At 39.7% G+C, this 16,290-nt stretch overlaps 1 protein-coding gene across 2 annotated transcripts in view; it reads left to right on the top strand.

Annotated features, from left to right (window-relative positions):
* Window positions 1-16,290, top strand: part of DCAF10 (DDB1 and CUL4 associated factor 10) — a 67,497-nt gene extending 51,207 nt beyond the window's left edge. Inside the window, exons 4-7 of one of the 2 annotated variants that reach the window (XM_032164196.2) lie at window positions 7,324-7,526; window positions 9,786-9,896; window positions 12,563-12,708; window positions 13,651-16,290. In XM_032164196.2, the coding sequence (XP_032020087.1) occupies window positions 7,324-7,526; window positions 9,786-9,896; window positions 12,563-12,708; window positions 13,651-14,019 (829 nt within the window). In that variant the 3' untranslated portion in view covers window positions 14,020-16,290. The remainder of the gene's footprint in view (window positions 1-7,323; window positions 7,527-9,785; window positions 9,897-12,562; window positions 12,709-13,650) is intronic. The other variant, XM_032164197.2, reaches the window with a different exon arrangement.

A 16,290-nucleotide genomic window follows, 5' to 3' on the forward strand; every position in this document is an offset into this window, starting at 1 on the left:
GAAGTAAACTGTCTTCATATGCAGGAGATATGTTTCTGTATATAGAAAATAGTAAGGAAGCTATCAAGAAATCCACTAGACCTAATAAACAAGTTTAGTAAATTCACAAGATATACAATCAATTGTATTTCTACTTATAAGCAATGAACAATCCAAAAATGAATGAAGAAAATAATTTCATTCCCAATAGCATCAAAAAGGGTAAAATACATAGGAATAAATTTAACAAAAGAGGTATAAGAGCTGTACACTGAAAACTATAAAACATTGCTGAAGGGAATATAAGAAGTTGTAAATAAATGGGGAGATAGTCCATGTTCATGGATTGGAAGACTCCATATTATTAATTAATAACAAGTATTGGCAAGAACGTGGAGAAACTGGAACTCTGATTGCTGAAACCCACATTGCTGGTGGGAATGTAAAATGGAATAACCACTTAAGAAAACAAGTCAGCAGTTTCATAAAATGTTAAACATGGAGTTACCATATGATCCACCAATTCCACTCCTAGATATCTACTCAAGAGAAATGAACATATATGGCCACACAAAGACTTGTACATGAATCTTTATAGTAGCACTCATAATAAGCAAAAATGGAACCAATCCAAATATCCAGCAAGTGGTAAACAGATAAACCAAATGTGGTGTATGTATGCAACAGAATACTATTTAGCAATGAAAACGAACAAATAATTGATACATGCTATGACATGGATGAACCTCAAAAAATTATGCTGGGTGAAAAAAGCCAGCTTGCAAAAGACTACTTACTGTACGATTCTATTTATATAAAATATCTAGAATAGGTAAATCTATAGAGACAGAAAGTTGATTAGTGGTTGCCTGGAGCTGAGAGTGGGAACAGAAAATGATTGCTAATGGGCAGGAGGAATCTCTTAAGGTGAAGAAAATGTTCTAAAACTGGATTGCGTTGATTGCACAACTCTGTAAATTTACTAAAAAATTACTTAATTGTGGCCTGGCGTGGTGGCTCACACCTGTAATCCCAGCACTTTGGGAGGCCGAGGGGGGTGGATCACCTGAGGTCAGGAGCTTGAGACCAGCCTGGCCAACATGGTGAAACCCTGTCTTTACTAAAAATCCAAAAATTAGCAGGGCGTAGTGGTGGGCGCCTGTAATCCCAGCTGCTCAGGAGGCTGAGGCAGGAGAATTGCTTGAATCTGGGAGGTGGAGGTTCCAGTGAGCCAAGATCGTGCCACTGCTCTCCAGCCTGGGTGACAGAGCGAGACTGTCTCTCAAAAAAAAAAAAAAAAAAAAAACAACAACTTAATTTACACCTAAAATGAGTGAGTTTTATGGCATGTAAGTTATACCTCAATGAAACTCCTGAATCATTAATTAACTAGAGATAGAAGGAAATTTATCAAAAGTATATACTAAAAAATTACAGCACATTTTTAAATGGTGAACCTTAAGAAGTTTTCTCCTTAAAATCTGGAAGGAGAGCTTGCTCACTGTTACCACTACTGTTCATCAGTGTCATGGGGTGGGTGAAGCGGGGGAGGGTACTAGTTGGTGCAATAAAAGAAGGAAGAAAACAATTATATATGGATTAGAAAGAAGAAAACAATTATTATTCACAGATGATGTATTAGGGGTTGGCAAACTATTTCTGTAAAGGACCAGGTAGTGCATGTTTTAGGCTTTGTGTACTACACGGTCTCTGAGCCGTCATAGATGATACATAAATGAATAGATGTGGCTGTGTTCATACAAACTTTCTTTATAGAACCAGGCAGTGGTCAGGCACAGTGGCTCATGCCTATAATCCCATCACTTTGGGAGGCCAAGGTGGGAGGATTGCGTGAGCCCAGGAGTTTGAGACCAACCTGGGCAACATAGTAAGACCTCATCTCTAAAAAATTTTAAAACATGGCCAGGCACGGTGGCTCACGCCTGTAATCCCAGCACCTTGGGAGGTTGAGGCAGGCAGATCATGAGGTCAGGAGGTCGAGACCAGCCTGACCAATATAGTGAAACTCCGTCTCTACTAAAAATACAAAAAAATTAGCCGGGTGTGGCGGGTGCCTGTAATCCCAGCTACTCAGGAGGCTGAGGCAGGAGAATCGCTTGAACCTAGGAGGCAGAGGTTGCAGTGAGCTAAGATCGCACCACTGCATTCCAGCCTGGGCAACAGTGCAAGACTCCGTCTCAACAACAACAACAACAACAAAATTTAAAACATTAGCCAAGTGTGGCCATGTGCGCCTGTAGTCCCAGGTACTCAAGAGGGCGAGACAGGAGGACCCCTTGAGCCCAGGAGTTCAAGGTTTCAGTGAGCCATGATCGCACCACTGCACTCTAGCCTGGGCAACAGATTGACACCCTGTCTTTAAAACATAAAATAGATAAAAGTGGGCCAAATTTGGCCCATAGGCCAAAGTTTTCTAATCCCTAAAATTCCTCAGAGAATTATCAGAATTAGTAAGAGTTAACAAAGGTCATTAGATACAAATTATGGAAGACAGTAGGGAGGTTCCTCAAAAACTTAAAAATAGAACTACCATATAAATCCAACAATCCTTCTACTAGGTATATATCCAAAGGAAATTAAATCACTATGTCGAAAAGATATCTGCACTCTCATGTTCATTACAGCACTATTCACAGTAGCCAAGATATGGAGTTAACCTAAACGTCCATCAATGAATGAATGGATTAAAAATGTTGTAATATACACAGCAAAATACTATTCAGCCTTAAGAAAGAAGGAAATTTTGTCATTTGCAACAACACGAATGACCCTGGAGGACATTATATTAAGCAAAATAAGCCAGGCTTAGAAAGACAAATATCACTTACATGTAGAATCTAAAAAAGTCAAAAACTTGGCTGGGCGTGATGGCTCACGCTTGTAATCCCAGCACTTTGGGAGGCCGAGGCGGGCGGATCACGAGGTCAGGAGATCGAGACCATGGTGAAACCCCGTCTCTACTAAAAATACAAAAAATTAGCCGGGCGTGGTGGCGGGCGCCTGTAGTCCCAGCTACTCGGAGAGGCTGAGGCAGGAGAATGGCGTGAACCCGGGAGGCGGAGCTTGCAGTGAGCCGAGATTGCGCCACTGCACTCCAGCCTGGGCGACAGAGCGAGACTCCGTCTCAAAAAAAAAGTAAATAAAAATAAAAATTAAAATAATAATTAAAAAAAAGTCAAAAACTCATAGAAGCAGATAGTAGAATGGTGGTTACCAGGGACTGGGGATAGGTGGGTGGAGTACAGTGGGGGGAAACTTTGGTCAAAAAATACAACATTTCAGTTAGGAGGAATAAAAGTTCAAGAGATTTATAATGTACAACATGATGACCACTGTTAATGACAATTTACTGTTATTATATATAATTGAAATTTGTTAAAAGTAGATTTTAAGTGTTATCATCATAAATGCTAAGTATGTGAGGTTATATATATATATATATATTAATTAGCTTGATTTAGCCATTCCACAATATATACATATCTCAAATATCATGTACACCATTAAAAAAATTTATTTTTTTAGGCCTGGCGCGGTAGCTCACGCCTGCAATCCCAGCACTTTGGGAGGCCAAGGCGGGTGGATCGTTTGAGATCAGGAGTTCAAGACCAGCCTGGCCAACATGGTGAAACGTTGTCTGTACTGAAAATACAAAGATTAGCCAGGTGTGATGCCACACACCTGTAATCCCAGCTACTTGGGAGGCTAAGGCAGGAGAATTGCTTGAACCTGGGAGGAGGAGGCTGCAGTGAACTGAGATTGTGCCATTGCACTCCAGCTTGGGTGACAGGGTGGAATATAGTGGCACAATCATAGTTTACTACCACCTTGTCCTCCTGGGCTCAAGCCAACTACCACCTTGTCCTCCTGGGCTCAAGCCATCCTCCTACCTCAGCCTCTCAAGTACCTGGGACCAGCAGTGTGACACTCTGCCTGGCTACTTTTACATTTTTTCGTAGAGACAGTGTCTCATTATGTTGCCCATGCTGGTCTCTAACTTCTGGCTCAAGTGATCCTCCCACCTCGGCCTCCCAAAGTGCTGGGATTACAGGCATGAGCCACTGCACCTAGCCAATAAGCACATTTTAAAATAAAGGGCATAAACTGCCTGGGCACAGTGGCTCACGCCTGTAATCCCAGCACTTTGGGAGGCTGAGGAGGGTAGATCACTTGAGATCAGGAGTTTGAGACCAGCCTGGCCAACATGGTAAAACCCATCTTTACTAAAAATACAAAAATTAGCTGGGCATGGTGGCAGGCGCTTGTAATCCCACTTACTTGGGAAGCTGAGGCAGGAGAATCTCTTGAACCTGGGAGGCGGAGGTTGCAGTGAGCCAGGGCGACAGAAAGGTCTGTCTCAAAAAAAAAAAAAAAAAAAAAAAAAAAAATATATATATATATATATATATATATATATATATGAAAAAGATATTGAAAATTATTGAAATGAAATGAAGAGATAGAAAATATAAAGAAGCAAGTTATAAGAAAAGGAGAGTCAAACATGAATGTTTCATACATATATTTGGAGCTCTAAAAGAATAGAGAAAATCAGTGAGAGGCAATATTGGAATAATGACTGAGAAACTTTCAGAATATATGAATAATATGAATCTTAAGACTTGGAAAGTCAAACGAATCCCAATAAAGATAAATAAAAAGAGATCCAAATTTACATATACCAGTGAAATTGCAGTACTCTAAAGACAGAGAGATTAACCAGAGGGGGGAAAAAAGATAAATTACGCAAAGTAACAGTCAGACTAATAACGGACTCACAAATAGTAACAATGGAAGATAGAATTCTGTGGAAAATTATCCTAAATATTCAGAAAGAAACAATGACCTAAAATTATATGCTCAGCTAAACCTTTTTTCAATAAGATGAGTTGAGCTGGGCATAGTGGCTCATACTTATAATCTCAGCACTTTGAGAGGCTGAAGTGGGAGGATCACTTGAAACCAGGAGTTCAAGACTAGCCTGGGCAACACAGCAAGACCCCATCTCTACAGAAAATTTAAAAACTAGCCAGGAGTGGTGGTGCACACCTGTAGTTCCAGCTACTTGGAAGGCTGAAGTGGGAAGATCCCTTGAGTCTGAGAATTTGAGGTTATAGTGAGCTATGATTATGCCACTGCACCCCAGCCTGGGCAACAGAGGGAGACCCAGTCTCTTAAAAGAGAGTGAAATAAAGATTTGCAGAACAGGCCAGGCATGCTGGCTCACGCCTATAATCCCAGCATTTTGGTAGGCCAAGGCGGTGGATCACCAGAGGTCAGGATTTTGAGACCAGCCTGGCCAACATGGTGAAACCCTGTCTCTACTAAAAATGTGAAAAATTAGCTGGATGTGGTGGCAGGTGCCTGTAATCTCAGCTACTTGGGAGATTTATATTGTACAACATGATGACCACTGTTAATGACATTTTACTGTTGTTATTATATATAATTGAAATTTGTTAAAAGTAGATTTTAAATGTTATCATCATAAATGTTAAGTATGTGAGGTATTTTATATATATATATATATATATATAAATTAGCTTGATTTAGCCATTCCACAATATATACATATTTCAAACATCATGTACACCATTGAAAAATTTTATTTTTTTTAAAGGCTGAGGCAGGAGAATCGCTTTTCGCAGTGAGCCAAGATCGTGCCATTGCACTCTAGCCTGGGCAACAAGAGTGAAACTCCGTCTCAAAAAAAAAAAAAAAAAAAGATTTTCAGAACAATAAAAAGTGAGAGAATTTACCTCAACAAAGTCTAACTTTAAAAAATTCTGGCCAGGTACGGTGGTTCATGCCTGTAATCCCAGGCATGGGTGTGGTGGCACGTGCCTGTAATCCCAGCTACTTGGGAGGCTGAGGCAGGAGAATCGCTTGAACCCGGGAGGCAGAGGTTGCAGCGAGCTGAGACAGTACCATTGCACTCCAGCCTGGGTGACAAGGGCAAAACTCCATCTCAAAAAAAAAAAAAAATTCTGAGGGATATACTTCAGAAAGAAAGGATCAAAAAAGGAATGTTGGAGATGAACGAAGGAATGATGAGCAAAAAGATTGTTAAGCATGTAAATCTCAATATACATTGACTGTAAATTCTATTTTTTTTTAACAGCTGGAAGTTTTACAACTTTTTCTTCTGGTACTCATTTTCATTATATTTTCTCATAGAATTATATCCTGTTATATGCTCAGGCTGGTGTGCAGTGGCGCATTCATAGCTCACTGCACCCTCCACATCCCAGGCTCAAACCATCCTCGCACCTCAGTCTCCAGCTTTTTATTTTTTGTAGAGACAGGGTCTTGCTATGTTGCCCAGGTTGGTCTTCAACTCCTGGGCTCCATCTGTCCTCCCGCCTCAGCCTCCCAAAGTGTTGGGATTACAGGCGTGAGCCACCACCCCCAGCCTACTGATCATTCTTATTGGCATCGAAAATATGCATGTAAACTGACATTAATTTTAAAAATTGTTTTCTGTGACCACAGGGCTATTAGTGTTACATTTCTTCTGGATTTAATGATCATTACAATATTATTAGTCCACAATCGATTAAAACAACATGTACTATTTTAAATAATAATAATTAACATAAAATAAAATTTATTGGAAAGACATCTCATTTTTGAAGTTTCAATTTTTTTTTTTTTTTTTTAATAGAGACAGAGTCTATCTGTCTGCCACCCAGGCTGGAGTGCAGTCGTGTGATCATAGCTCACTGCAGCCTCAAACTCCAAGGCTCGCATGATCCTCCCACCTCAGCCTACTGAGTATTGGAACTATGAGTGCACACCACCACACTCAGCTAATTTATTTTAATTTTTTAAATTTTTGTAGAGATGGGGTCACCATCTTGCCCAGGATGGTCTTGAACTCCTAGGCTCAAGCAATCCTCCTGCCTTGGTCTCCCAAAGTGCTGGGGTTACAGGCATGAGCCACCATGCCTGGCCTCAAATATTTTTTAATTGACACATTGTAACTGTACATATTTGTAGGGTACAATTTGATGTCTTGATACATATATTGTATAATGAGCAAATCAGTATTAGCATGCACTTATCATTCCTTTGTGGTAAGAACATGTAACAGTCACTCTTCTAGCTATTTTATAATATACTGTATCTTACTATTAACCATCATCACCGTACTGTGCAATATAATACCCTAGAACTTATTCCTCCTAATTGGAATTTTGAGCCCATTGACCAAGCTCTCCTCATCCTCCCTACATTTTATTTTGAAGGGCAAAAAATATGATTATTACGGAACCGTTATGTTTATGATAACTCTAGATTTTGTTGGCTTGGTTTCTCCTGTAGGTATACAGAAGATGGGTGTCCACATAAGAAATTCTTTCACACACGTTTTCTCATGCGAATGAGGTTAACACCAGATTGTTCCAAAATGTTGATTTCAACGTCCTCTGGATATCTCTTAATTTTGCATGATCTTGACTTAACTAAGTCTTTAGAAGTAGGCAGCTATCCCATTTTAAGAGCAAGAAGAACTACTTCAAGTTCAGGTAAGCTTTTCTTTTTTGATCAAAAAGATTCTTCTCAAGAATCTCAAACATAGAGATGATATATGTTTCTTTTCCAAGAATGATAGCAGGAAAAGGGAAGACAATTAAAAGGCATTCTTTAGAAAGCTCAGTGATGGGTTTTTATCTAAGCAAGTACAATGATTTGTATGTATCTCTGACATATCATTCATATGTACCTCTGAATCACAAATGGACTAGGAGGAATAATTGCTGACCCTGAAGTATTTTCTTTTAGCTTTATGCTAGCCACAGGATCTTTTCATCAGTAATTTTGAATCATCACTATCTCAAAAATTAGTGATGGCACAAGGTCTTAAGTCCTTCTGGAATCAAGCAGAGCTTTTATTAAGTTATGGTCAATACAGAGTTTTAGTTTTAAGTATATCTGTGTCCTAGACTTATAGATGTCCAGACACAGGAAGCTGGTGCCATCTTATCTCATTACTCTCTAAACACTCTCTTGCTAAAACTCTTTCTCCCATTGCTGATTTTGTTAAGACTTAAGTGAATTTAGGGTTCAGAAAAACTTACATATTGTATTTTATCAACATTATGTGATTTAAAAAAGACTATATTTCATCTACCTTTGGGAAAGAAGGGACTGGTATGGGGACATACCCATCATTTACATTATAAACAAAAATCCAGGGGGAAAAAAGACTTAAGCATTTGGAACATAGAATGCTAATAAATTGCTATTAAAAGGCAGCTTTGAATGGTTGGGGTCAGGTGTGGGGACTCACATCTGTAATCCCATCACTTTGGGAGGCCAAGGTGGGAGGATCACTTGAGCCCAGGAGTTCAAGGGTAGCCTGGGCAACATAGGGAGACCTCATCTCTACAAATAACTTAAAAATTTAGCCAGGCACAGTGGCTCACGCTTGTAATCCTAGCACTTTGGGAGACTGAGGTGGGCGGATCGCTTGAGCCCAGGAGTTTGTGACCAGCCTGGGCAACATGGTGAAACCCTGTCTCTACGAAAAATACAAAAATTAGCCAGATATGCTAGCATGCATCTGTAGTCCCATCTACTCAGGAAGCTGGGGCAGGAGGATCACTTGAGCCTGGCAGGTTGAGGTAGCAGTGAGCCATGATTACGCCCCACTGCCCTCCAGCCTGGGCAACAGAGAAAGACCCTGTGTCCAAAAAAAAAAAAGGTTGGAATCTTTCTCCATGTGCACAGGACCACTTCTGAAGATTTCTTTGGGAAAGTACAGACATCATTGTACTGCAGTGCCTGGTATAATTGCTAAAAGTAGAAATTTAAGTTTTACCAACTTACTTGCAAACAAGGGATTTCATTAATACACGAGTATAATCCTTTGAGATTCAAATTTGCCTTTTAAGTTAAACATGGTAAGCCACTCTAGCTTAGTGAGAAATAGTGATTTTGAATGTCTAGTTTGCCTATTTCATCTCAAAAACCAACAAGGTTTTCAGTTTTCTAACGGTAATTCTGATACTAAATAACATTATAGGAAATTAGACTAGTAAGAATTCTTAACATAGCTTTGGGACCACTAGCAAAATGTGGTGATGAAATAGACATTGCTATTTGGAGTACTGTATCAGACTCTACTACCTGATACTCATTTTTTTTCAATGTAAACTTTGTGTCACATTTCACAGTATTCACATTTCACAGTATTCACATAAACCTGGCACAGTGGTGCATGCCTGTAGGCCCAGCTACTCAGGAGGCTGAGGCTGAGGCAGGAGGATCACTTGAACCCAGGAATTAGGAGTCCAGCCTGGGCAACATAGCAAGATCCTTGTCTCAAAAAAAAAAAAAAAGACTATTCACATAATTTCAAGAATGATAATGGAAGTTTTTGGTATACTTTAAAGAAGAATCTCTTCATGTTTCTGGTAATAGGCCTGTTGTTTGGACCCTATTTTAACATAAAACAATAGGCTTAAGAGCTTAGTTTTCATTTTCATTGCATTTTTGGGTTCCACTTTAGTACAGAAATGATGAGGATCCAAAGACGCTCCTATGATTATTTGGTTTTTCATTTTTATTTCACATAGTCAAGTCTTTGATATAAAAGATTCAGAAAGGGACTAGATCTTAGAACACTTCAAAGAGCTGTCTTGCCTTCCTCAGTCTTACAGGCCAATGATACATGAGCATTTTTTAAAAGTTTTAAAACTATGGTTTGAGTAGATGATTAAAAAGTTAAGAGCCACTACCAGAGTTATGCTAGGTTTATTGTCAGAATTTTTCATATTTTTAAGATTTGACCACTTCATCAAGTTCATCTGGTCCTAGAGTTTCTGGCTCACCTTGTCATCATAGTGATTCTAATTCTTCTGAGAAACACATGTCACGAGCCTCTCAAAGAGAAGGTAGGTTAAAAGTTGGATTTTATAATCTTGTAACAACAGATTATGCCAATATGATTATTGATTAAAACCAGTTTTATGGTTTTAATCCATAAAAATAAAAGCAATGGAGATGAGGTGATTCATCCCTCAGTCTTCATCTTCAAAAAACTAACTGAGAGTCTCTGGGGTTGAATATCTTGAGTTAAATCTTAATGGAACTTGAGCTTTGGTTTTATTAGCTGGATTTAGTTTGGTCTAGTTTGGAGAGGAAGTAGTTCAGAAATATAGATTTCAATCAAGATTGTTGTGAAAATTAAATGAGATTATGCATGTGAAAGCTCTGTATAAATATAAGGCATGAATTTTCAGGTAATTGTGAAAGTCACCTGGTTACCCTCAGACTTTTTGCTCTGCCATTTCCTTGTCTGTGCAATGCCTGACACCTTCCAAGGGTTTGTAGGATAAAGTGAGCTACCATCTGGCTCCACTCTGTATTTCCCAGTTTTTTCCTAGCCATTCTGGCAGAACTAGCTGCTCTGCCCTATACCTTCCACCACAGCCCCCCCAAGTTGAAATGGTTTCTACCTATACAAATTCCACATACTGTTCCTCTTCATACTAACTGACATCTAAGCTCTTATACCATTTATTGTTTATTCTTCTCTTTGTGAACTGAGTATTAAGAACCAGATATGGCTTTTTTTTGTCATTTTGGGTCACTTTTGGAGATAGACATTTCTCTACCTTGTAATTTTGGGCAGAGACTAAATCTTAGACTTCCAATTTGTGTTTTCACTGGGTGGCTTTGCCTGGTAGATGCTGGTTATCTTGCATGGCTACTTATGTGAGTAGAATGGTTTAACAGCTCTTTCTAACCTAACCTATGGCCTATCCACTTGCCTCTGGATATTGAACTCTAGGCTCCTCCTCTTAAATTTAAAGATTTATGCCCAGAAGTATAACATGTTTTCTTTGATTTGTAACACAAACATCTTTTGCAGATTCTTCCTGTTCTCCTTCTACTTGTGCTATGGGAAACAAGTCAAGGTTTCTAATAATCATTGAGAAAAATCTTTATTGATTGACTACACCATCCACAAGAAAAAGAAACTTAAGAAGAATAGTTAAACATGCTTGCTTGTTATTGACCAGTGGTAAACACACAAACACAAATACACAGCAGTTCTACGCCACAGAGAGTTGAGAATGAGGGAAGAGATGATATATGAGGAGGCTGGGAAGAAGAGGAAAATGAGAGGGTGAAAAGAGAGGGAAAACATGGGAGAAGGTGGGGCTTATAGGTGAAGTTGCTCTAAACGTTGGAAATCCTGGATCTTCAGATGTCAGAGTATGTTAACACCATCCTTTGGCAGATATAGCTGTATAGAGCAGAGGCTTTCAAATGCATTTCAGCATTAGAACTCTATTTTTGACATGAAATCTGCTGTGGATTCTTAGAGATGTAGCACAAATACAATCAAAGTAGCTCTGGTTCAAGAAAAATTAGGGAGGCTCTTGACCCTCCAGCCTTCCCCACCCCATCTCCACCTCAGCTCACACGTGGTTCCCCACTTTTGCCAGCTCCTGAGGAACTCCAGAGGAGCACAGTTAGCAAACCACCTACTTAGAATGCCATTTCTTGTCTGGTTTTGTTATAGGTTTTCCAAATTAATTCTTAAAATAAGAGTTTATTTTTCTCTAAAATTGTTAAAGTTCAATCACATGTGAAATAGTTATTTCAGTATAGTTTTGTTAGAGCAGTGTAATTTAGAGCTTCACAGGTTTCTGTTAATCATGTAGTAATCTAAAGGGAATCTTTAAAAAGAAGGTAACATATCTACTTGACAAGCAATTCACAAAGGATCTTACAGAGGGAGCTCATTACCTTCAAAGTAACTCCTTCCACAGTGTTGAAGTATTTCTCTTGCTATTGAATTTCTAAGTTGCTTCCTTACAGTGTCTATGAAAGTGGTTTTTCACGCACCTGAAGGATATAACATACTCCCATTAGTAACAGTGCCTTACTCCAGCAGTCATTTTCATTGGGAGTTAGGTAGAAGGAAATGATGAGGCATAGTAGAGTCACCAGGAAGATGTATGATTGGCAATGTCTCCCATCCCTTGTTTTGACATGCCTTTATGTGAGGTGTCCTTCCTCACCTCCAACATTTTATTTTTTGTTTATAGTGTTGTTGTTGCGGGGGCATAAGTCCTGATCTTTTTATTTGCTTAAAGGCAATCCTCATGGCATCCAAGTATTTCCTTCTCTGGACCAGAAAGCACCAGGTCCAATGAGAGGAGAATTGTTACCTTTTACCTTTCTAGAGTCCTTTCGTGTCACATAACTTTGGTTCTTACTTAAATAAAGAGCTTTCTGAGATGTAAGATCCAAATAAAAGAACCCCTAGTCAGCTTCTATGCCTTAGCCTTAGGTCAGTGATGATTACTGCTGTGGGAACTTGGGATTCTTTCATTCTATTTATACCCTTTCCTCACACCTTCACCCCTCCAAAACTCACACACACACCATACATTGGGGAGTACCATGCTCTTTAACATATGGTAGCATAAGGCGCAGACTAAGGAATGATGGCATGGGAGGTGGCTGCCAGAAATAAAAAGCATTGATGAACTGCCTTAGTTTTTTTATAATACAAATCCCACATCCTCATTTTCTTATATCTCAGGAGTTTCACCACGAAATAGTCTTGAAGTCGTAACCCCTGAAGTTCTTGGTGAGAGTGACCACGGAAACTGCATCACATCCTTACAGCTGCACCCAAAAGGCTGGGCCACTCTTCTTCGGTGCTCAAGCAACAGTGATGATGAGGAGGTACAGGCAGCAGCACTCCACCTTCAACAGGGCTCACTGGACAAATTGCCATTGCCATGTGTGCAGACCTTAGGCCAATCACTGACTGCAGTCTCTGCCCTCAAGGGCATACTGCTAGAGATCCTGCTTCTCGACTCTCCTGTTTCTGTCCTCTCTTGCTTAATACGGTATCATTATCCCTTCCAAACTCTTCTTATTCCTCTCCTGCCGGGGTTGAGCAAGGTGGGAGGTACTTTAAAGGCCAGCATCAGCTCAGATTTTGCCCAGCTTCTTAAATCCTGCCTCTTTCATCTCACCCCCCCCCCCCCAAAAAAAAAAAAAAAAACCCTTGTATAATAAGCATAGGTCTGAAATGTTTCAGCTAAGCTGGCTAAATGTGAGATTTTACTAAGCCAATTGAGTATCATAATTTTCTTTTTTTAAAAACCAGGGGAAACTCTGGGAAAGGAAGGGACTATACTGATGACTAGGGGGAAAGGTGTTAAATGACTTTATGATTCTCATCACTCTGGAAAGCAAGAGTCTTCCAAGGATCTCACTGGTCCTAGAGGCCACAACTGAAAGGAGAGAAGAGAAGAGCCTTTGAATTGTGTAGGGGAAGAGGTAAGATACTCTAGGGCTTGGATGTACTCCAGGAATTTTTAAAATATCGACATTGTTGTTGCCCTTAGAAAAGAGAATGTATTACTACAGAAGTCACAGGCAGCCTCAGGGAACAAAAGGCTTTAAAGCATCATAACACAGAATAACCTCAGCTTATGAAGATAAGAAAGGATGGGGCCTACAAGTTTTGTTAGTTGGGAGGGGGATAGCATTATTCTGAGTGATTTCTTGTAACAATTCTGTGGCTTTGGCAATCTGTTGAGCTTTTTAAAAATAAGGAATATCTGTAGCACTATTTGGGTTCTGTAACCTTGGTTTGTCTCCCTTCTCTCCCCCTAGTGTACTTGTGTCTATGAATTCCAAGAAGGAGCTCCAGTGCGACCTGTCTCACCTCGCTGTTCTCTACGACTGACTCATTACATTGAAGAAGCCAATGTAGGCAGGGGTTACATCAAAGAACTTTGCTTCAGCCCCGATGGGCGAATGATTTCTTCCCCACATGGCTATGGGATTCGCTTGTTGGGATTTGACAAACAGTGCAGTGAACTTGTTGACTGCTTGCCGAAAGAAGCCAGTCCCCTGCGGGTGATCCGTTCTCTGTACTCTCATAATGATGTGGTACTGACAACAAAGTTCTCTCCAACACATTGTCAGATTGCCTCAGGGTGCCTTAGTGGACGGGTTTCTTTGTATCAGCCAAAGTTTTAGGCACAACTTACATCAAATAAGGAACTCTTCTGGTGTTTGACTTAGGAATTACTTCAATTTAGATGAAGTATTTTCTTTTTAGAAAATCTTACAAGTTTGGGTCAAGATCCTGGTTCTTATGGGTCCATGAACACACTTGTGACCTTAGTACTTGGTCATCCAGCATCATACAGGCATCTCCAAGTTAGACTCTATGCAGCACCATCTTTTTCAGCATTCCTCTGCTCCTGCTAATCTGTGCCACTGAACTCCAGTTCTTCTGGTCATTTTGCATGGTAGCTCTTGTCAGCTTCCTTCCTTCCTCACTATTTCTCTTTTCCCTCTCCCTGTCCCTCTCTTTGTGTTTTTTGATTTTGGTGTCAATTTTGTGGACATTTGGCAGGAGTTTTGATTGGGGTAGGAGAAACTCATGACATTAGAATTGAATAAAACCTAGAAGTTGGATATTGGCATATTGGTTGTTGAAAAAGAAATTTCATCCTCACTTATGAGTATACTTGGCCTTTTAAAGTTACTGTTACGTTTATCTATATTGAGCACAGATAATGGCATTATTCTTATAATTGTTAAGATAGTCTTGCAACAAAATGTCTTTTAAGTTTCCTGTTAAAATTATAAAAAGATTTTCATGGTGACAGGGATTTTATTGTGAAATTCTATAAACAAAATTACCACTTCTCTTTGTAATTTACTTTACTTGCATGAATTTAACATCTCTAGCATGTATCCTTACTTGATATTTTGTTCCTATCAACAGCATTAGAAAGGAAAGGAGACAGAATGGGCTTTGGTTATTTCTATTGCACAGAAAAGGATTTTTAAAATTGGATTAGTATAATATCTGGCCATAGAGTGATAAGAACAATGTGACTTAGATTTTCTGTATTCCATCTGCCAGATTATTTGAATCACACAGGATGATTTGTTAACAGTATTGGGGTGGAAGAGGAATCAAGAGTAAAGAGGTAGGAATTTACTCATTTTTCTTCCCTGAGCCAGGTGTCACAAGCCAACTCTGCCACCATTAGTGAGGGGAGAGTTGCAGTCCTCTTCAAGCTGTTATCATAAGTACAGTAGTCAGTGACTTGGATATCAAGACTAAATCATGATATGAAGACTTGCCTTTGTGTTTTGTTATGAAACATGCAAGCATAAAGCAGGACTCAAGCACAAGGCTGACTGTTCTGCTTTGAATAACAGCTTCCTTGCAGTCTCCTCCACATGGGTGGCACTGTGTTTAGAAGGGATTACCAAAGGCTGGAGCAATTTAAGCTATGCACTAGCCTTGCCCTCTTATTAGATTGCATTCTCTTTAGGCCACTAGTTCTCAAACATTAGGGTGCATTGTAACCATTACAGAGCTTGTGAAAAATGCAGAAACCTGAGCCTCACCTTATGAGATTCTGATTCAGCCAGGGGGAGGACAGGAATCTGCATTTTTCATAGGAACCTCAAGTAATCTTTATTCTGAGGGTCTCTGGATTGCAGGTTGAAAAACACAACCTTAATCAGCAGTAAATTCTTCTCTACCCAGCCAGGCGCGGTGGCTCACGCCTGTAATCCCAGCATTTTGGGAGGCCGAGGCAGCTGGATCACGAGGTCAGGAGTTCAAGACCAGCCCGACCAACGTGGTGAAACCCCATCTCTACTAAAAATACAAAAATTAGCCAGGCATGGTGGTGCATGCCTGTAATCCCAGCTACCCAGGAGGCTGAGGCAAGAGAATCGCTTGAACCCAGGAGACGGAAGGTGCAGTGAGCCGAGATTGTGCCACTGCACTCCAGCCTGGGCAACAGAGCGAGACTGTGTCTCAAAAAAAAAAAAAAAAAAATTCTTCTCTACCCATTTGGTGCTTAAGACAATTCCCAGAAAGTGTTTTCATTATTTAAAAAATAATAATAGTAAATGAAAGCAATTTTAGAGGTGGAAAATAACTTAGAATGGAATCATTCGCATTATTTGACAAATGAGAGAAGTGACGTGACTTGCCTAAGGTCGTCCTGCAAAGTTAGTGGCAGAGTTGGGACTTGAATTCCAGTCTTCTAATTCCTTGGTCAGGGCAATTTCTACTGTGTTATGCTGTCTGTTGGAAACAATGACTTATGGACACTTTGTTTTTAAGTTGTATTACTGTGAATACCCTTAAACTGGCCAATAGATTTTAAAAAGGCAGGCATGGGAGTAGATGCTGAGAATTCTAGCCATAAGAAGAAAAGTATTTTAAATCTTACAGAAATGTTTAAACAACCCAAAATACATGAATAAAAATGA

This window comes from Hylobates moloch, unplaced genomic scaffold (assembly GCF_009828535.3).
Source record: "Hylobates moloch isolate HMO894 unplaced genomic scaffold, HMol_V3 SCAFFOLD_10, whole genome shotgun sequence".
Lineage (NCBI taxonomy): Eukaryota > Metazoa > Chordata > Mammalia > Primates > Hylobatidae > Hylobates > Hylobates moloch.